This window comes from Lagenorhynchus albirostris, chromosome 1 (genome assembly GCF_949774975.1).
Source record: "Lagenorhynchus albirostris chromosome 1, mLagAlb1.1, whole genome shotgun sequence".
NCBI classification, from domain to species: domain Eukaryota; kingdom Metazoa; phylum Chordata; class Mammalia; order Artiodactyla; family Delphinidae; genus Lagenorhynchus; species Lagenorhynchus albirostris.
The window spans coordinates 22,410,453-22,433,548 of NC_083095.1; the positions used below are offsets into that span (position 1 = coordinate 22,410,453).

The 23,096-nt window shown below is 37.1% G+C and overlaps 1 protein-coding gene across 1 annotated transcript in view; it reads left to right on the plus strand.

Annotated features, from left to right (window-relative positions):
* CEP128 (centrosomal protein 128) overlaps positions 1-23,096 on the plus strand; it is a 424,502-nt gene that overhangs the window by 202,370 nt on the left and 199,036 nt on the right. The window contains exon 19 of the mRNA XM_060166154.1: positions 1,337-1,529. Coding sequence (XP_060022137.1) covers positions 1,337-1,529 — 193 coding nt within the window. The remainder of the gene's footprint in view (positions 1-1,336; positions 1,530-23,096) is intronic.

Sequence of the window (23,096 nt, forward strand, 5' to 3'; positions counted from 1 at the left end):
TCTTTATAGAGTTTAATCTTCAGTCCTCCCCTGCCTGTCCCCCACCCCGCTTCTTAGAGGTTGATGAGTAGGATTGTAAGTTTCAACTCTCTAATGATCAGCCCCTTACGGAGGCTATCTGGGGGCCCCACCCTAAGCCACCTCATTAACATAAGCTCTGGTCTGATCAAAAGTGCTTTGTTATTAATAAATCATGCCTTTATAAGCATGATTTCCATTTTTCTTCACCCAACATATTATACATTTGTTACCTTACAATATAAGTGTATAATTTATGCATAATTTGACTAATGACAGTATTTTGTTCTATGTCACCATCTGTTAGACCTTCTGACCAAAGGAACTGCCTTGTTTTTCATTTCTGGGGATGTTTAAAAGCTGATGTATGTGGGGAGACCCCGGTCTAAGGGCCATATCCCAGTTCTGCTTCATCATAGGCTAATTCTATCACAGCTACTTTTAATATACTGGGGCATGTCCTAAGAACCTTCTAGACTTCTAGAGGCCTAGAACATTCTTGCTTATGGATTCATGCTATTCAGGGAAATTGTCCCTTTGCTTAATCTCATTTTCCCTTCTAGTTCATGACTTCCCCTATTTTGCTTCTTTGAGGTGAAGACTGTTTAGATTATTTAAAATCAACTAGAAATTGGATGATAGTCTCACTTGGGAAGGTCCTAAGACCCGACTGAAATTCTGTTCTATTGAAGGTGGAAGAAAGATTTCTTTTCTCATCCCTGTTTTAAATATCTAAGTATTAGAGTTGGTGAGGTTAGAGTCCATGGAAAAGAGAGTTGCTTTGATTGAATTTCCTAGTTTTAAATGTGGACAAATGCAGACTTTATCTGCCTCATGCCATACAGAATCTCTCTCTCTCTACCTGATTAGCTGGACCCTTGGGGATATGCATTTTTAGAAACAAAACTAGGAATTTTATCTTATTTTTTAATCTCTAAAATTCCCTTCATAACCAGTTTCTAGGTCTATTATGGGGTGTTTTGGATCTTCAAATGCTTGTACCAGACTGCTTTATATATCAAATTAGGGGGTTAATTGTATTACACCTGGAAGTTTAGGAGGCCAAACTTTTCTGTAGTACTGCCTTTCCAAAGATGATAGAGTATACCAAATATTTTATAAAAATCCAAGGAAATCATTTCTGCACCAACTTTTAACTGATATAAACCATTATGCAAATTAAAACATTATGGGTCTTTTAAAATTTTGCTTAAATTTGTTATTGTCTAAATTCAGATTATCATGACTTTCTCATGTTTTGGAATGCTACTGTTTTCTAGATTTTTAAAAAAATTAGATATAACTGTCATATTTTTAGACTAAACTTCAATGGCTCTGTGAGGAACTGAGAGAGAGAGAAAACAGAGAGAAAAGTCTACGGCACCAGCTGATGTTGTGCAGACAACAACTCGGGAACATGACTGAAAACAAGGAGGCTGAGCTTCAGTGTCTCTTTGAACAGATAGAAAGACAGGAGCAGCTTCTGGAAGAAATACATCGGGAGAAGAGAGGTGTGTTAACTGCTCTTACTCTTTTATTTTTCTTTGTTTATATTTGTGGAATCTTATGTTTGGGAAAAAAATTCTGTTTCTCTTGGCTCTGGTTTGAACTACAGAATTTCCAAATTCGTCTCCTTTCCTTGTCTCTTGTCTCCTTATCTTCATTTCTGGGTCTAGAAGAGAAAACTGTTTCTCCTTGAGAATTTCTCCTTCAGCTACTGTATCCCTCCTGTGTACATAGATAGCATTTGTGTCTGTTGTCCATTTGCAAGTGCTAATTTGCTAAGACATGCTTGTTCTTCACTGGTAAAATGCCAAAATTTATATTTTACTTCAGTAAAATACCCATTAATTCATTCAACAGATATTTACTTTGTGTCTATTTTGTCTTTGGTACTATTATAGGTGCTAAGGATATTATCAGTAAATGAGAAAAAAAATCCTACTCTTCCTTTTTTTTTTTGGCTGCGTTGGGTGGCCTTCGTTGCTGCGTGTGGGCTTTCTCCAGTTGCGGCAAACGGGGGCTACTCTTCGTTGTGGTGCGTGGGCTTCTCATTGCGGGGGCTTCTATTATTGCGGAGCACGGGCTCTAGGAGTGCAGGCTTCAGTTGTAGCACGTGGGCCCTAGACCACGTGGGCTTCAGTAGTTGTGGTGCACGCACTTCAGTAGTTGTGGTGTGTGGACTCAGTAGCTGTGGCTTGCAGGCTCTAGGGCACAGGCTCAGTAGTTGTGACTCACGGAGTTAGTTGCTCCATGGCATGTGGGATATTCCTGGACCAGGGGTTGAACCTGTGTCCCCTGCATTGGCAGGCAGATTCTTAACCACTGCACCACCAGGAAAGTCCCAAAAATCCTACTCTCATTTACCTTACATTATATTGAGTGGGGTGACAAAATAAATGTGATAAGTAAGTAAATTATGTAATATATGAGGTTATAAGCACGTTGTTGAAAGCAGTAGAGTAAGGGAAGGAGAGTTTGGGAGAGCATGGCACAGGGTTTAATATGTAGGCAATACTTAACTTTAAAAGTTAGACAAGAGTCATGGAAAATTACCTTTCTGTTTGGTTCTACTAGGGATGGATATAATGGGAAGAAGAAAAATAGCATCAGGTATAGGAATCCTATGTGTATCTTATGTTGTGTTGGCCTTAGGCTTTTTTTTAATATATAAATTTATTTATTTATGTATTTATTTTGGCTGTGTTGGGTCTTCATTGCTGCACGCAGGCTTTCTCTAGTTGTGGTGAGCAGGGGCTACTCATTGTTGTGGTGCATGGGCTTCTCATTGCGGTGGCTTCTTTTGTTGTGGCCACAGGCTTTAGGGCGTGCAGGCTTCAGTAGTTGCAGCATGTGGGCTCAGTAGTTGTGGCTTGTGGGCTCTAGAGCACAGGTTCAGTAGCTGTGGCTCACAGACTTTGTTGCTCCGCAGCATGTGGGATCTTCCCGGATCAGGGATTGAACTCGTGTCCCCTGCGTTGGCAGGTGGATTCTTAACCACTGTGCCACCAGGGAAGTCCAAGGCTTTTTCTCTTGCTGAACTTTATTAAGACCCAGAAAGAGGAGTCATATAGTGTCCCACTAAGAAAAACTAAACATTAACATATGATAATTCTTTTTAAAATAATTTTTTTGTTTTTTATTTTAGTGATCAGGATTATTATCTCTATACATACCACTTAAAAATTGTTTATTACTGTCCTGCAGTGATTCTCAAATTTTGGTATCAGAATCACTTTACATTCTTAAAATTTTTCAGAACTCAAAGATCTTTTATTAATGTACATTGTATATATCAATATCTATCATATTAAAAATTAAAACTGGGTATTTGAAAATATTTATACCTTTAAAATAATAATTATAAATCCATTCATACTAACATAAAAATCAATGAAATTTAACTGTTTCTCAATACAAAAAAATTAAAGAGTGACTTTGTTTTTTGAACGTTTGGAAATCTCTGTAATTTCTGTCTTAAAAGAAGATGGCTGCATTTTCAGTTTTGCTTCTTCATCTAATCTGTTGTTATATTACCTGTCATGTAATGCCTGAAGAAACTGCATTTTACATTCATGAGAAATTGAATGTGGAAAAGACAAGTAACATTTTAGTATTATAATTAAGGGGTCTTGGATGGTGCCCAAACACCCTTTGAGAATTGCTGGTCTAGTGCAATTGAAAGATGTAAATTGTGCCAGTAGTAAAAGTTAGGGATGCCCTTTAATTTTTTTTTTTAAAGACAGTACAGTAGAATCTGTAATGGAACTTATAGATAAAACACTGTATGATCTCTATACATGTTATATGTCATAGCCTATCCACTAATTAACACTAGATTACAACCCCATTTTTCTTTTAGTAAATATTTATCAGTATTGGCACTGTGTAAGTCATTTCTTTGCATAAGGAATATGCAGTAGTCTATTATAAAATCATAAAACTGTCATTGGGGAGAAATGCAAAAGAACCGCATATCTGTGCATTTAGATAATTATATCAAATGCCCAACTTTTTCATAAAAGCTTCAGAAGGTGAGGTATAAAGTTTGTAATCTCTCAAAGTGATTGCCTTTATTTCTACTTTTTTAATTTAATAAAAATTTATTGCTCGTCTTGTTATCTATAGAGCAATTGAATTCCTTTATATATCTTAGAATCAGCTCGTCAATCTTAGAAAAGAACCTACTGGTGTTTTGATAGGGTTATGTTAAATGTATAGATTAATTTGAGAATGGACATCTTAATACTGATGATATTTTCCAATCTATGAACATGGTGTATCTATCCATTAATTTAGGTTGTCTTTAACTTTTCTCATGATGTTTTGTAATTTTCAGCAAACAGGTCTTGCACATCCTTTTTAGATTTATTCCTATTTTTTAAATTTATGATGTTATATAAAATAACTTTAAAATTTGAATTTCCAACATTCTTTTCTAGTAGGTATAAATACAATTGATTTTTTTGTATATTAAACTTGTATTTTGTAACCTTAAGCTCATTTATTAGTTGTAGTAGCTTTTAGTAGTTGTTGTTGTTTATTCCTTGCACTTAGAGTTTTCCTTGTACATGATCATGTCCTCTGCAAATAAGGACAGTTTTGCTTTCTTCTTTCTTTTGTTTTTCCCTTGTCTTAATCAACTGGTTGGAACCTTCAGTACCTATTAAACTAACCTTGTTTTCCTGGGATAAACTGCAATTTGTCAAAACATATTTCTCCTTTTACATATGGCTGGATTTGATTTAGTGATAGTTTGTTAAGAATTTTTGCATCTATGTGGGTGAGGAATATTGGTTTATAACTTCTTTCCTTGTAATGTCTTTATCAGATTTGAATGTTAGTATAACAGTGACTCTTAACATGAGTTGTGTTTCCCTTTTATTTTTGGGAAACATTTGTGTAAAGTTTGTATTATTTCTTTGTAAATGTAGCATAAAATTCATCAATGAAATCTTCTGCGCCTGTAGTTTTTGTTTTGGGAAGGTTTTTAATTTTAAACCTGAATTCTTTAATAGATGTATGGTTTTTCAGAATTTCTACTTCTTCTTGAGTCAGTTTTGTTACTGTGTGCCTTTTAAGATATTTTTCCATTTTATTGCAGTTATCAAATTTATTGGCTTAAAGCTTTTTGTAATATCCCCTTTTTAATTCTTTTAGTTTCTGTAAGATCTGTGCTGATGTCTCTTATTATATTCCTGATATTGGTAATTTGTTTTCTCTTTTTTTCTTTATTAAGTCTTGCTGAGAGTTTTATTACTATTTTTAAGGAAACAGCCTTCAAATTTAAATTTTTTTCTGTTGTTTGTCTTTTTAATGTTTTATTGATCTCTATTGTTATTTTTTTTCCTTTCTTTTACTTCCTTTTTGTAGCATTTGTTATTCTCCTGGATTCCCAAGTTGAAAATTTATTTTAATACTTCTCTTTCCTAATATAGTCATTTAAAGTTATAAATTTCCATCTTAGCAAAACTTCAAATGCATTCCACAAATCCTGGTATCTTGTCTTTTTATTATCACTTAGTCTGAATTAGAAAATATTTCCCTTGTGATTTCTTCTCTGACCTATGGGGTTTTTTTGAAGTGTACTACTTAATTTCCAGTTATGTAGTTTTCTAGATATTTTATCATCAGTTTCTAAATTTAGTACCCTTGCAGTCATAAAACATACTCTTGATTCAATGAATTTGATCCTTTTCTGAGACTTGTTTTATGGCCCCAAATGTGGTCTATCTTAGTAAATTTTCCATGTGCACTTGAAAATGTTATGTTCTGAATTTATTGTGAAATGTTCTGTAAAAATCACTTATGCTAAATTGTTTCACACTGTTCTATGTCCCTGGTGATTCCTATATCCCTACTGATATTGTTAATTTCTTTTTTTGAAATTGTTTATTTCTATCAGTAACTGATAGAGGATTTTTAAAATATCCAGCTATTTGTGTGTGTGATTTTTTTTTTCTCCAAATATTTTGAAACTCAGTTATTAGATCCCATCTTAGTATTGATTGTGGAAATGCATCTAGTTAGGAGCCTGTTGTAAGTCTCAGTAAAAGCAAAAGAGGGACTGACAGAGGACATTAGTAGTGGCAACAAATGCAAAAGATTTTGTGGAGGAATTAGCGCAGGATTGACCAGTGTAGGTGAATGAGAGAGAAGACTCACAGGATCCTGTAAGGTCTTAGTGGTTTTGCCATTGGGAGAAATAGCAAAGTTGGGAAGGAGGAGCTGATTTGGTGGGAGAACAAGAGGGATCCTGTTTTTATCTATTCCTTAAAATCATAAAAAAAGGTCTCAGGAAGACCCAAACTTCTGTGACAGAGAGATGATATGGTAATTTCTTGCCTTATGGGTATAAGATGTATTATGTAAGATGTTTTAGGTGCTACCTGGTGATTCAGAAATACTGAGAACTTAATATGGGTAATGAAGACCAAGCAAAGGCTGTTGTAGCTGCCTACTTACAAATGTATCTATTAGGAAGTAGGATGAAATAAATATGTTATTAGAAATATAAGCACCATGTTCCTGGTGAAAAGGGAGTACTGATTACTTCTGTTAAGGCCCATATGGGGAGGTTTTTTGTAGGACATGTCTTTTGATTTACATGTTGAAAAATGCAGCAGGATTTCTATAAGAAAGAGGAGGAGGAAAACTTCTCTCCAGGGGTTATCTGCATAATGATCTCTTCTTGCATATTTCAGCATTTGTTTACAATGGTATACATAGAAGAGGTGGAGGACAGCCAAACTGATGATTAAATTTAGATATTTCTGAAGTATCAGAGTTAATTGTTGTAGAAATTTATATTTGATTCCCTTCACTATCTTACGAAATTGTCTGTTAGGTAGAACAATGCTAACCTATTTATAAGTGAAACATGACAGAGAAACTTTCTATTCATTGGAATAACCATTCTCTGCACTAATATTCTTAGTTTGATTTAGTGTCATATTAACTGATATGTGCCAGGTTAACCTAGGCCCATGTACAAGGAGTTTCTATCAGTGAGTGCTGCCAGATTTGTAGATCTGAGTTGTTTTGTTTCCTGGGCTATTTTAGGCCTGTAGGTTGGAGCTGGAGTGTTCCAGAAGGAAAGGAAACCTATTGAGAAGTTAATGTCTTAGACCTCTTAGAAGTTTAGTAGTTATTGACTTAGAATTTCTTTTTCTTTTTTTTTTTAAATTGAGATATAGTTGTTTTACAGTGTTGTGTTAGTTTCTACTGTACAGCGAAGTGGAGTTCCCTGTGCTATACAGCGGGTTCTCATTAGTTATCTTTGACTTAGAAATTCTTCATTGTTATGAAACAATATTTGACGATCATGCAACTTATATAAATGTTAGTCATTGTCTAGTCTAATAACAAGGAAAACCAATTTTTTCTATTGCCTATTGGAGTATAATTAAAAATTCTAAATTAAGGGATAATTTCTAAGTGTCATGTAATTTATTTGGATTCTGGTTATTTTAGCACTTTATTTTACATTTCACCGGTTTGTTCGGAAGTTTAGTGATCTTGATCATTAGAGATAATGAAAGATTATTTTAATTGATTGAGGAAATTATTTGAACTCATTAAACTATCTTGTTTAATGTGAAATTATGTCTTCCCTCATGTATTTTCAGGCTTTCTTCATAATTATTTTCAAAAACCAATTGAAAAACAGTGGGTTTTTAAAAAATTATGTCCACTATTTGAGTCAAATCAGAATTTCATTTTAATCTTAATCTGTGTTTTTGCTTATATATGTTTCATTACAATAATTTTACTTCTCATGTGTTTAGTGTTATGATTTAAATCTAGCCAGGCCAGAGGTCAACAGGGATTGAAATTAAACTCAATTGGCTAAATGTTCCTAGGACCAGCATTGAATAAATTAATGATATGCCTGGAGCTCCTGATAACCAGATCTATGCAGGTGTCAACTTTGAATTATATAATCAACATTCACATTGTTAGTGAGTAAATTGACAATAGAAAGTTATGGCTAATTATTCTTTAGTTAGGTATAAATATCTCCACCCACCTGCCCATGTGGGTAATGAGCCTGATGCTTGTACTACTTCTATTGGCTAAACTTAATTTTGGAGACAAACATTTTCAATATTTTAAGTAATATAGTCCGTTAGCAACAGTGAAGTATTGATTGAATGGAGAGTGCAGATATTTAAAGTTTACATTTTTCCTCTCCTAAATTATTGGATGTATTTCTGTATTCTGGAAGATCCAGAAATGTTAAATATACTATACAAATGAATTCTTAGATTTTCTTCTTTGATCCTTTTATAGATTATTTGTATTATTTTCTGCTGTTTCATACGACAGCAAAGCTGGTCTACTTAAATTTGAATCATGAGCATATTCAGGGAGAAAAATAAGATAAAGTTGCATGTGCTAAAATGATTTGATGTGAGTTTTTAGGTTAGTAATTAGCTTTTATTAAATTCAAAGCATATCTTTGCTGTGTTTGAGCTCTTTTAAGCTAACGCTTCTTTTCTATTTTTGTTTTGTATATATTCGTTATCGATTGTAGTAGGCAGAATAATACCAGCTCACCTCCCCCAAAGATGTCTACATCCTAATCCCCAGAACCTTTTAATATGTTACATTATATGCCAAAAGAGATTTTGTAGCTATATTCAAATAAGGGTTTAGAGGAGATGAAATTGTCCTGGATTATCTATTTAGGCCTACTGTAATCATAAGCATTCTTAGAAGTGAAAGAGGAAGCAGAAAAGGGAGTCAGATGATTCGATGTGAGAAAGACTCAATGTACCATTCATTGATGGCCTTGAAGATAGAGGAAGTTGACCAAAGCCAAGGAATGTGGCTGGTCTCTAAGAAGCTAGAAAAGTTAAGGAAATTGATTCTTCTGTGGAACCTCTAGAAAGGAATGCAACCTTGCTGACACCACGATTTTAGCCCAGTGAGACCCGTACAGGACTTCTAATGTACAGAATTGTAACATCATAAATTTGCATTGTTCTAATGCAGAAAGTCTGTGGTAATTTGTTACAGTGTACATGCAAACTAATACATCAATAAAATCGTGAAGTTAGAGATTTGTAATAGTTTCTCTGTCTCTTGGTTCTCAGTTCTGTTTATGTCAAGTAATTCTCCAGCCTGCTTGAACCTCTTTGGGTACATGTGCCCATCTTTGGACATTTGTCAGAAAGTTAAGAATATATGTATATTACTTTCAGTCTACTAAAACTAACTTTGAAATGCACTGAGACAGTTCTCAAAATGTGTGAAATGTGGTACTTTCAAAATGAATATAATTTCATTATATTCACCCGTATAACATTTATTGCTGTGTGCCTGATACTGTTTAAGTGCTTTAAGCAATTCATTATTTCAGTTATTCCCAAATAGGTACCATCATCCAGCTTTCAAAAAAAATAAAACAATCCGGGTTATTTTTCTTGGAAGAAATACTACAAAGTAACTAGATACACATTATGACTTTTTGTTTGCGATACGCGGGCCTCTCACTGCTGTGGCCTCTCCCGTTGTGGAGCACAGGCTCCGGACGCGCAGGCTCAGCGGCCATGGCTCACGGGCCCAGCCGCTCCGCGGCATGTGGGATCCCCCCGGACCGGGGCACGAACCCGTGTCCTCTGCATTGGCAGGCGGACTCTCAACCACTGCGCCATCAGGGAAGCCCCACATTATGACTTTTATGGTCCCTTAGGCATTTTTGCCTTCATGGGTCCCTTCAAAGAAAATTAGATTTTTGACTACATGGGTATGAAGATGAATATAATCCAGGCTAGATTTATTATTATATATTCATTATTATATTTGTTTTTCTTCTGGCTTTATAATCAGTTAAGATGAAAACATTTTCATTGGCTGTAGACGCTGTGCCTACTGTGCTTAGTGGAAAAGTATAGGCTGGATGTAAGAGTATAGGCTATGCTCTGAGGTCCTCTGGGGGCTCTAGCTGTGCAGTAGGTGGTGAGGGAGACACTGATAATGGGTTTCCTTAGGAAATTACATATGGGGAACCTGAGTCTGAGTAGGCATGAGCTAGGCAAGGGATGACGGCAAAGTTGTCCTAGCAGAGGGAACCACGTGTGTGAAGGGCTGAAGTGGGAAGGAGCTTGGCTGGAACATAATGAGATAAGGAAATTAAAGTGCAGACACAAAGATTGTGGTTGACCTAATGTTATACACCTACTAGATTAAAAAAAATTATTTGTCCCTACAGTGAACTCAATTTTCAGATGACTGGTACACATTTGGTAGATATTAAGCTTCAATTTGTGGTTGCATTCTTGACTAAGTATTTGAAATTTGATTATTCTTTATTGTTGATGGAGCTGGGATCCATAATGCTTTAGATAACAGATGTGGTGGCTGAGAATAAACATGCGTGCCGTGAAATTTAAAATGGAAATATTTTAAAATAGTGGATGGCAACATATTGTATATAAAGCTTATATTGCTTTATAGCTATGAAATTTTAATTTGAAACTCCAAGGAAAATTTTCTTAATTTATTAATTTGAAAGCTTTCCTGAGAGCATTTAAAACCTACCCTTACACTTATGATTTGAAAGAAAGATTGCTTTCTTTTACTTCCTCGTCTCCTGCAACTAGTGACTTTACCAAGATTTTTTTGGTGGTTTCTCACCTATCTACTCCTCCCTCTGCATTTAGACTACTGTCTTATTTAGCTCCTTATTCCTTCATATCTTATAAGGTTGCTGAAGCTTCTTATTTGCAAGGTCCTCCTGACTTCTAGTTGCTGTCTTCTACTTGATTGGTCTTTACCTCTGAGCCTGCCAGAGCCCCCAAGACAGATGACTTTCCCAAGCAGGCACACTCCTATGGGTATGTTCAAGTTCACACCATTCCCTGGGCCCCAGATATCCTCCATCTATTTCTCTGCTATTTAATAAAGCATTTGGTAAACTGACATCTTTTAGGAATAACCTTGAATATGCTTAGATTACTACAAAAACAGGAAATCATTTTAAAACTGTGATTTTGTAATTTTTATAATGAATTACTTGGCAACACACCCCATAATTGATCTCCACCCAGTAGTGCTTCATTGGAGAAAACACCCCATGTGCACACACACCACTGCTGTTCTAATCAGTTCTGCCAGATGCATCTTCATTAAACACAGCTTAGAGCCCATGACTGCTCGTCTCAGATACCTTCTGTGGCTTTCTCCCTGCTGAATAATTAATGTTCAAACTCTTACAGGTGCCCCATCATTTTTTCCCTCTCTTTCCTTGTTATCACCCTTGCTAGGAACATTTTTCCTTTTACTACCCTATTTCTGTTAAAACTTTTGGATATTGCATGACATTTACCATTTACTGCCCTTTCCTCTGATTATCTGCATATATGTCTCTTTATATTTTTAATCTCTTGTTTTTAGACCCTTGTTTTCCCATTGCATCTGGCATCATGTTTTATATTGAAACAGGAAATAAACATACTTACTGAATGTTTGGGTAAGTGGGCAGGTGGATGGATGGATGGATAGATCAATAGATAAATGGATAGCACAGATTTAGCATCCTTCTTCTTTATCCCATTTATTATGGTGTCTTCATCAGAAACTATATCCCCTTATCATATCTACTCTTAGACACTTAGGTACTGTTCTACCAGTCAAAAAGAAAACAAACATCAGTGTTGATTTATTCTTATTTCTGCTTCTTCAAGACACGGGAATAAACATGAAGTAATAGACAACTTGGAATTATCCACCAAACTACTCTGATGATGTCCTGTATTAACTAAGCTGTTTTCAGTGTATCTTTTGAAACTAGGATAATTGGCAATAAGAGAAGCTTTCCGCTATTTATCTTTCCAGAGTCAAGTCCTTCAAGTTCTCCCTAATTTGGAAAGACTTTGATACACACATTCTCTTTCCTAGTTTAGATGAATAGTTCATCACATCAACCATGAGAGATTACAGACTTGCTTTATTTCCTATTGAAACTATTCACTTTGTTCTCTAGTATTTAAAATTCATTTCTTAATCATGTCACACTTTGAAAAGATTCCTCACCACAGGCCCCTACAGGTGATGTTTGATCTCTATGTTCAACTGTTCAGCCTCATTGTCTTTGAGATAGCCTTAGGCAAATGAAGGAAGCTAGCATTTCTTGAGGGCTTGCTAATATTCAGGATTTTATATGTTGTTTATATGTTTTATATGTCTTATTTCATATTTAAAACAACCATGAGAGGTTATTAATCGCATTTTACAGTCGGGCAGCTGAGTCTGGGAAGCAGTGGGGGTAGATTGTTTCTCACAAGATGGGACAGTGAATTACAGATGGGAGAGGACTTTGTGAAACTCAGGGTTGTGTTCCTACTATCATATCACATGTCAATATGAATCAGCACTCCACAATCAACTTCAGTGGGCCTTGCAAACTGGAAACAACCTGTTCTTCCTCACTTTTTGGGGATCTAGTTCCTGAAGCTGTAAAGATATCAAGTTTTTATTAAGAATGTTAGAAAGAAAATTGCTCTGTCAAAATATCTTTTTTGGCTACCATAACAACTAAACCACTAAAAATGCTTTTCTAGAAAAAAATGGTCAGTTTTGCTGTTTGGACATTAACTCCCTAGTTGTGATAGCTCTAATATTCCCAGAATTTTCTTTCACGTCATTTTAGCATGTGGTAGTCTATAATTTCTTGGCTAGGAATAGCAAGCCTCAGGCCCATTTAATGAAGTTAATTCTAATATGGAATAGATCCTTTCTCTCCCATAAATAGGGAACTAAGTTCAAACCATCTACTTTTTTGGTCATGAGAAGTTTGGCTCTCTTCAAAGGTTTCAGAGTTCACTGGGTTCAGGACAGGTGTGTATCCAATTTATAATTCACAGTTTCTTCCTTCTTTCCTCCCTTAACATGGTCGTATCTCCGCCCTAGAACCTCAGCCGAGTCTGGCAGTGTCATCAACAGTTGCCCTCAGGTTAACGTCCCTCTACCTTCTTCGGTTCTGACTGTAGTGACTCAACACACCTTAACACAGAGCACTTTCATCATGAGAAGAGGGATGTAAACTGCAGCTGAAGGAATTAGCTAAGATGTAAAGATATTTTGAAACTCTGAGGTTACTAGAAACTAAAATGTCTATGGCAGTTGGAAGGAGTTTTTTCTTCAAAGATCTTCAGAAGGGGAGACATCTATGTAGTATGATTTAGCAGCAGTGAAATGCTAATGATTATGAACAAGTAGAGGAGTTAGTTTTCTTATTCTTTCTTTAACTGAAATTGTGAACTCTCATTTAAACAAGGAACTGACCTTGCTTTCCAGGCACTTTGTGGCGATGGCTGTTTAATGTGAACATTTCACAGAGGTATATTTCTAGGTAACATGATCTCTTGTTCTTCCATATCAGTGAGGCCTCCGATGGTTTTAGTTTAATATTTGTATCTTTGTTCATGGTGAGGTTAAAATGATTTTTAGGGCAGCACAGGCAAGAGAAAATGGCGGCTGTGTGTAATACATCTTCAGAGATACTCTCTAAACACACAAATTCTCATAATATTTCACTAAATATGCTTATCATAATGGTGTTTATTAAGGGAGGAGAGGAAAGGCAAATGCAATTTCAATGAAATAACAAGTTTTCAAGCAAACATTCTTCATGTACAAGTTCTTCTCAAAAAATAAACTGTTAAAAGAGGAAAATATAGCTAATTAATGTGTGTTTACATTCCACTTGGAAATCAGTGTAAAAACACAGGCCTACTGTATTCACACTGTTCTGCAATATTGATATCTGCATATATGTTTATACTAATTTTCTACTTAAATCTAAAAATTATCACTTTTTTTTGCTCTTCTCTCAATCCAGGCAGAGAAATAATCTGTCAGTTATTAAGAGATAATAAAAAAGCTTTGATTTAAGTACATTAGGAATACGAATTAAGAATTTGAGGGAATTCCCTGGAGGTCCAGTGGTTAGGACTCTGTGCTTCCACTGCAGGGGGCACAGGTTCGATCCCTAGTCAGGGAACTAAAATCCTGCATGCTGTGCGGTGTGCCAAAAAAAAAGAATTTGAAATATCTTTCTGCTCTTTGGATTTGAATTCGATACTAACACTTTCTATACAGTTGCCATAGAAATGTGTACCTGTACATCTTTTCCTCTTCTTTTGAAATCTGTGGAGCAAATATTTAAAATATACTTTCTGGCAGACAGGTGCTTTAGGGTTTGCTTTCTCTGACATCTGGAATGAGCTGGGATGAATGTATGTACTTCCTCCTGAGGCTTCTGCTTGCAAACCTTTTTTATTGATTGATTATTTTTTAAAGTTTACTGTGAATTGATCTTCATTTCATGTTAAACTAAAGTACCTTACTGTTTAACTTCTTTACAATCACCCCTCCCCAGGTCAAATTGTAGCCTTGTTTTTGTGTAAGTCTTGGTGTAAGGCTGGCGTTAGACAAGACATAATTGTTGTTTGGCCTCCAATGTACGTCTCCATGTAAACCACTCTGAACTTTTTTACAATGATTTTGTATTGGTCTTTCAATTTCCACGCTTCCATAACCATGTCCAGGTGACTAAGCATCTCATTACTTTTCCACAGCTGTAGCTCCATCTAAATTTCTAGTTTATTTTTCATTTGAAATTTTTTTTACAGTCTTTCTTTAGTTCAGTTTTTCTCCATGAGCACCTTGAAATGTCTCCCTCCTTTTACATTTCTGGTTCTCAAATATTTTATTCACCTTTCAGCATCTCAGTCCTAAAGTCCATTTTGTAAGAAATTGGTTTGTAGGAATTAACTATGTTCACATTCAGCCCCTTCTCCTTGAAATATCCATCTATTCTTTTTTTAAACTTAATTTTTTTTAAATTTTTTTTGAAAGAAATATTCATTTATTCTTTTTTTTAAACATCTTTATTAGAGTATAATTGCTTTACAATGTTGTGTTAGCTTCTGCTGTGTAACAACATGAATCAGCTATACATATACATATATCCCCATATCCCCTCCCTCTTGCATCTCCCTCTCACCCTTCCTATCCCAGCCCTTTAAGTGGGCACAGAGCACCAAGCTGATCTCCCTGTGCCATGTGGATGCTTTCCACTAGCTATCTATTTTACTTTGATATTTTACTTTGATATATGTGTACATCTTCTTGATCCATTCATCTGTTGATGGACATTTAGGTTGTTTCCATGTCCTGGCTATTGTAAATAGTGCTGCAATGAATATTGTTATACACGACTTTTCTTGAATTATGGTGTTCTAAGGGTATATGCCCAGTAGTGGGATTGCTGGGTCGTGTGGTAGTTCTATTTTCCGTTTTATAAGGAACCTCCATACTGTTTGCCATAGTGGCTGTGTCAATTTACATTCTCACCAGCAGTGCAAGAGGGTTCCCTTTTCACCACACCCTGTCTAGCATTTATTTATTTATTTATTTATTTATTTTTAACATCTTTATTGGGGTATAATTGCTTTGCAATGGTGTGTTAGTTTCTGTTCTATAAAAAAGTGAATCAGTTATACATATACATATGTTCCCATATCTCTTCTCTCTTGCGTCTCCCTCCCTCCCACCCTCCCTATCCCACCCCTCCAGGCGGTCACAAAGCACCAAGCTGATCTCCCTGTGCTATGCGACTGCTTCCCACTAGCTATCTACCTTACGTTTGGTAGTGTATATATGTCCATGCCTCTCTCTCGCTTTGTCACAGCTCACCCTTCCCCCTCCCCATATCCTCAAGTCTGTTCTCCAGTAGGTCTGTGTCTTTATTCCTGTCTTACCCCTAGGTTCTTCATGACATTTTTTTTTCTTAAATTCCATATATATGTGTTAGCATATGGTATTTGTCTTTCTGTTTCTGACTTACTTCACTCTGTATGACAGACTCTAGGTCTATCCACCTCATTACAAATAGCTCAATTTCGTTTCTTTTTATGGCTGAGTAATACTCCATTGTGTATATGTGCCACATCTTCTTTATCCATTCATCCGATGATGGGCACTTAGGTTGTTTCCATCTCCGGGCTATTGTAAATAGAGCTGCAGTGAACATTTTGGTACATGACTCTTTTTGAATTTTGGTTTTCTCAGGGTATATGCCCAGTAGTGGGATTGCTGGGTCATATGGTAGTTCTATTTGTAGTTTTTTAAGGAACCTCCATACTGTTCTCCATAGTGGCTGAACCAATTCACATTCCCACCAGCAGTGCAAGAGGGTTCCCTTTTCTCCACACCCTCTCCAGCATTTATTGTTTCTAGATTTTTTGATGATGGCCCTTCTGACTGGTGTGAGATGATATCTCATTGTAGTTTTGATTTGCATTTCTCTAATGATTAATGATGTTGAGCATTCTTTCATGTGTTTGTTGGCAGTCTGTATATCTTCTTTGGAGAAATGTCTATTTAGGTTTTCTGACCATTTTTGGATTGGGTTGTTTGTTTTTTTTTTATTGAGCTGCATGAGCTTCTTGTAAATTTTGGAAATTAATCCTTTGTCAGTTGCTTCATTTGCAAATATTTTCTCCCATACTGAGGGTTGTCTTTTCGTCTTGTTTATGGTTTCCTTTCCTGTGCAAAAGCTTTGAAGTTTCATTAGGTCCCATTTGTTTATTTTTGGTTTTATTTCCATTTCTCTAGGAGGTGGGTCAAAAAGGATCTTGCTGTGATTTATGTCATAGAGTGTTCTGCTTATGTTTTCCTCTAAGAGTTTTATAGTGTCTAGCCTTACATTTAGGTCTTTAATCCATTTTGAGTTTATTTTTGTGTATGGTGTTAGGGGATGTTCTAATTTCATTCTTTTACATGTGGCTGTCCTGTTTTCCCAGCACCACTTAGTGAAGAGGCTGTCTTTACTCCATTGTATATTCTTGCCTCCTTTATCAAAGATAAGGTGACCATATGTGCGTGGGTTTATCTCTGGTCTTTCTATCCTGTTCCATTGATCTATGTTTCTCTTTTTGTGCCAGTACCATACTATCTTGATTACTGTAGCTTTGTAGTATAGTCTGAAATCAGGGAGCCTGATTCCTCTAGCTCCATTTTTCGTTCTCAAGATTGCCTTGGTTATTCAGGGGCTTTTGTGTTTCCATACGAATTGTGAAATTTTTTGTTCTAGTTCTGTGAAAAATGCCATTGGTAGTTTGATAGTGATTGCATTGAATCTATAGATTGCTTTGGGTAGTATAGTCATTTTCACAATGTTGATTCTTCCAATCCAAGAACATGGTATATGTCTCCATCTGTTTGTATCATCTTTAATTTTTTCATCAGTGTCTTACAGTTTTCTACGTACAGGTCTTTTGTCTGCTTAGGTAGGTTTATTCCTAGCTATTTTATTCTTTTTGTTGCAGTGGTAAATGGAAGTGTTTCCTTAATTTCTTTTTCAGATTTCATCAGTAGTGTATCGGAATGCAAGAGATTTCTGTGCATTAATTTTGTATCCTGCTACTCTACCAAATTCATTGATTAGCTTTAGAAGTTTTCTGACAGCACCTTTAGGATTCTCTATGTATAGTATCATGTCATCTGCAAACAGTGACAGCTTTACTTCTTCTTTTCCGATTTGTATTCCTTTTATTTCCTTCTGTTCTCTGATTGCTGTGCCTAAAACTTCCAAAACTATGTTGAATAATAGTGGTGAGAGTGGGCAACCTTGTCTTATTCCTGATCTTAGTGGAAATGGTTTCAGTCTTTCACCATTGAGAATGAAGTTGGCTGTGGGTTTGTCATATATGGCCTTTATTATTTTGAGGTAAATTCCTCTCTGTCTTTCTGGAGGATTCTTATCATAAATGGGTGTTGAATTTTGTTGAAAGCTTTTTCTGCATCTATTGAGATGATCATATGGTTTTTCTCCTTCAATTTGTTAATACGGTGTATCACATTGGATGATTTGCATATATTGAAGAATTCTTGCATTCCTGGGACAAACCCCACTTGATCATGGTGTATGATCCTTTTAATGTGCTGTTGGATTCTGCTTGCTAGTATTTTGTTGAGGATATTTGCATCTATGTTCATCAGTGATACTGGCCTGTCGTTTTCTTTCTTTGTGACATCTTTGTCTGGTTTTGGTATCAGAGCGATGGTGGCCTTTTAGAATGAGTGTGGGAGTGTTCCTCCCTCTGCTATATTTTGGAGGAGTTTGAGAAGGATAGGTATTAGTTGTTCTCTAAATGTTTGATAGAATTTGCCCGTGAAGCCATCTGGTCCTGAGCTTTTGTTTGTTGGAAGATTTTTAATCACAGTCTCAATTTCAGTGCTTGTGATTGGTCTGTTTTTATTTTCTACTTCTTCCTGGTTCACTCTCAGAAGGGTGTGCTTTTCTAAGAACTTGTCCATTTCCTCCAAGTTGTCCATTTTATTGGCATATAGTTGCTTGTAGTAATCTCTCATGATCCTTTGTATTTCTGCAGTGTCAGTTGTTACTTCTTTTTCATTTCTAATTCTGTTGATTTGAGTCTTCTCCCTTTTTTTCTTGATGAGTCTGGCTAATGGTATCAATTTTGTTTATCTTCTCAAAGAACCAGCTTTTAGTTTTATTGGTCTTTGCCATCATTTCCTTCATTTCTTTTTCATTTATTTGTGACCTGATCTTTATGATGCCTTTCGTTCTGCTAACTTTGGAGATTTTTTTTCTTCTTTCTCTAATTGCTTTTGGTGTAATATTAGGTTGTTTATTTTAGATGTTTCTTGTTTCTGAGGTAGGATTGTATTGCTATAAACCTCCCTCTTAGAACTGCTTTTGCCACACCCTGTAGCTGTGGGTCGTCATGTTTTCATTGTCATTTTTTTCTAGGTATTTTTTGATTTCCATTTTGATTTCTTCAGTGATCTCTTGGTTATTTAGCAGTGTATTGTTTAGCCTCCATGTCTTTGTATTTTATGCAGTTTTTTTCCTGTAATTGATATCTAGTCTCACAGTATTGTGGTCAGAAAAGATACTTGATACGATTTCAATTTTCTTTAATTTCCGAAGGCTTGATTTGTGACCCAAGATGTGATCTATTTTGGAGAACAATGTGCACTTGAGAAGAAGGTGTGTCATTCCACTTCTGGGCAGAATGTCCTAGAAATATCAATAAAGTCCATCTAATCTATTGTGTCATTTAAAGTTTGTGTTTCCTTTTTTATTTTCTGTCTGGATGATCTTTCTGTTCATGTAAGTGTGATGTTATAAAGGCCCCACTAGTATTGTGTTACTGTCGATTTCTCATTTTATGGCTGTTAGCATGTGCCTTATGTATTGAGGTGCTCCTGTGTTGGGTGCATAAATACTTATAATTGTTGTTTTCTTCTTGGATTGATCCCTTGATCATTATTTAGTGTCCTTCCTTGTCTCTTGTAACAGTCTTTATTTTAAAGTCTATTTTATCTGATATGAGTATTGCTACTCCAGCGTTCTTCTGATTTCCATTTGCATGGCATACCTTTTTCCATCCCCTCACCTTCTGTCTGTATGTGTCCCTAGGTCTGAAGTGGGTCTCTTGTAGACAGCATATATATGGGTCTTGTTTTTGTATCCATTCAGCCAGTGTATGTCTTTTCCTTGAAGCACTTAATGCATTTATATTCAAGGTGATTATTGATATGTATGTTCCTATTACCATTTTCTCAATTGATTTGGGATTGTTTTTGTGGGTCTTTTGCTTCCCTTGTGTTTCCTGCTTAGAGAAGTTCCTTTAGCATTTGTTGCAAAGCTGGTTTGGTGGTACTGAATTCTCTTAGCTTTTGCTTGTCTGTAAAACTTTTGATTTCTCCGTCAAGTCTGAATGAGATCCTTGCTGGGTAGAGTAATACTGGTTGTAGGTTATTCCCCTTCATCACTTTAAATATGTCCTGCCACTCCTCTGTGGCTTGCAGAGTTTCTGCCGACAGATCAGCTGTTAACGTTATGGGGATTCCCTTGTATGTTGTTTGTTGTTTTTCCCTTGCTGCTTTTAATATTTTTCTTTTAATTTATTTTTGATAGTTTGATTAATATGTGTCTTGGCGTGTTTCTCCTTGGATTTACCCTGTATGAACTCTCTGCGCTTCATGGACTTGATTGACTATTTCCATTCCCATATTAGGGAAGTTTTCAACTATAATCTCTTCAAATATTTTCTCAGTCCTTTTATTTTTCTCTTCTTCTGGGACCCCTATAATTCGAATGTTGGTGCATTTAATGTTATCCCAGAAGTCTCTGAGACTGACCTCAATTCTTTTCATTCTTTTTTCTTTATTCTGCTCTGCGGTAGTTATTTCTACTATCTTATCTTCCAGGTCACTTATCCATTCTTCTGCCTTAGTTATTCTGCTATTGATTCCTTCTAGAAAATTTGTAATTTCATTTATTGTGTTGTTCATCGCTGTTTGTTTGCTCTTTAGTTCTTCTAGGTCCTTTTTCAACGTTTCTTGTATTTGCTCCATTCTATCTCCAAGATTTTGGATCATCTTTACTGTCATTACTCTAAATTCTTTTTCAGGTAGACTGCCTATTTCCTCTTCATTTGTTTGGTCTGGTGGGTTTTTACCTTGCTCCTTCATCTGCTGTGTGTTTCTCTTTCTTCTCATTTTGCTTAACTTACTGTGTTTGGGGTCTCCTTTTCTCAGGCTGCAGGTTTGTAGTTCCCTTTGTTTTTGGTGTCTGCCCCCAAGTGAGTAAGGTTGGTTCAGGGGCTTGTGTAGGCTTCCTGGTGGAGGGGAGTGGTGCCTGTGTTCTGGTGGATGAGGCTGGATCTTGTCTTTCTGGTGGACAGGACCATGTCTGGTGGTGTGTTTTGGGGTATCTATGAACTTATTATGATTTTAGTCAGCCTCTGTGCTAATGGGTGGGGTTGTGTTCCTGTCTTGCTAGTTGTTTGGCATGGAGTGTCCAGCAGTAGAGCTTGCTGGTCATTGAGTGGAGCTGGGTCTTAGCGTTGAGATGGAGATCTCTGGGAGAGCTCTCACTGATTGATATTACACGTGTCCAGGAGGTCTCTGGTGGCCAGTGTCCTGATCTCGGCTCTCCCTCCTCAGAGTCTCAGGTCTGACACCCAGCCGGAGTACCAACACCCTGTCAGTTACACGGCTCAGAAGAAGTGGGAGGAAAAAAAAGAAAACACTACTACTAATAAAATAAAATAAAATAAAATTAAAAAGTTATTAAAATAAAAAAATGAAATTATTAAAATAAAAAAATTAAAAAGTGATTTAAAAAAAGAAGAGAGTAACCAAACCAATAAATAAATCCACCAATGATAACAAATGCTAAAAACTAAACTAAGATAGGCATAAAAATCGGAAACTAGTTAGTCGCATACTGCAAACCCCAAGTCTACGGTTGCTTCCAAAGTCCACCACCTCAATTTTGGGATGATTCTTTGTCTTTTCAGGTATTCCACAGATGCAGGCTACATCAAGTTGATTGTGGAGATTTAATCCGCTGCTCCTGAGGCTGCTGGGAGAAATTTCTCTTTATCTTCTTTTTTCGCACAGCTCCTGGGGTTCAGCTTTGGATTTGGCCCCTCCTGTGTATGTAGGTCACCGTGTGGTGTCAGTTCTTCGCCAGGACAGGAGGGGGTTAAAGGAGTGGCTAATTAGGGACCTCTGGCTCACTCAGGCTGGGAGGAAGGAGGGGTATGGAACACGGGGTGAGCCTGCGGCAGCAGAGACCAGCATGGTGCTGCAACAGCCTTAGGTGTGCTGTGTATTCTCCCGGGGAAGTTGTGCCTGGATCACGGGACCCTGGCAGTGGCGGGCGGCACAGGCTCCCAGGAGGGGAGGTGTGGAGAGTGACCTGTGCTTGCACGCAGGCTTCTTGGTGGCGACAGCAGCAGCCTTAGCGTTTCATGCCCGTCTCTGGTGTCCGTGCTGATAGCTGTGGCTCGCACCCGTCTCTGAAGCTCATTTAGGCGGTGCTCTAAACCCCCTCTCTTCGTGCACCCCGAAACAATGGTCTCTTGCCTCTCTGGCAGATCCACACTTTTTCCCGGACTCCCTCCCAGCTAGCTGTGGCGCACTAGCCCCCTTCAGGCTGTGTTCACGCAGCCAACCCCAGTCCTCTCCTTGGGGTCTGACTTCCGAAGCCCGAGCCTCAGCTCCCAGCCCCCACCCCATCCCAGTGGGTGAGCAGAGAAGCCTCTCGGGCTGCTGAGTGCTGGTCGGCACCGATCCTCTGTGAGGGAATCTCTCCGCTTTGCCCTCTGCACCCCTATTGCTGCGCTCTCCTCCGTGGCTCCAAAGGTTCCCCCACCCACCCACCCCCCGTCTCTGCCAGTGAAGGGCCTTCCTAGTGTGTGGAAACTTTTCCTCCTTCAAGCTCCCTCCCCGAGGTGCAGGTCCTGTCCCTATTCTTTTGTCTCTGTTTTTTCTTTTTTCTTTTCCCCTACCCAGGTACGTGGGGAGATTCTTGCCTTTGGGGAGGTCTGAGGTCTTCTGCCAGTGTTCAGTAGGTGTTCTGTAGGAGTTGTTCCACACGTACATGTATTTCTGATGTATTTGTGGGGAGGAAGGTGATCTCTGCGTCTTACTCCTCCTCCATCTTGAAGGTCCTCCCCTCCATTTATTCTTATTACCACCTGGACAGAAGTGTTAAATGAGATTCATTGCTGCTCATATTTGGCTGTATAGTTTACTTTGTATCTCCTTCAGTTCAAGTTGTGCTAATGAAACTACTTTCCTTGCTTAGGCAAGCCATAGGAAAACCAAAAGTGACTTATTTTCAGTGACTACCTATCAGTGTCTTTGGAGTGTATACATGTCAATCCAACCTCCCAATTCATCACACACACACCCACCACTTTCCCCCATTGGTATCCATATGTTTGTTCTCTACATCTGTTTCTCTACTTCTGCCCTGCTAACTGGTTCATCTGTGCCATTTTTCTAGGTTCCACATATATGCGTTAATATACGATATTTGTTTTTCTCTTTCTGACTGACTTCACTCTGTATGACAGTCTCTAGATCCATCCACGTCTCTAAAAATGACTGAATTTCATTCCTTTTTATGGCTAATATTCCATTGTATATATGTACCACATCTTCTTTATCCATTGGTCTGTCGATGGACATTTAGGTTGCTTCCATGACCTGGCTATTGTAAATAGTGCTTCAATGAATAT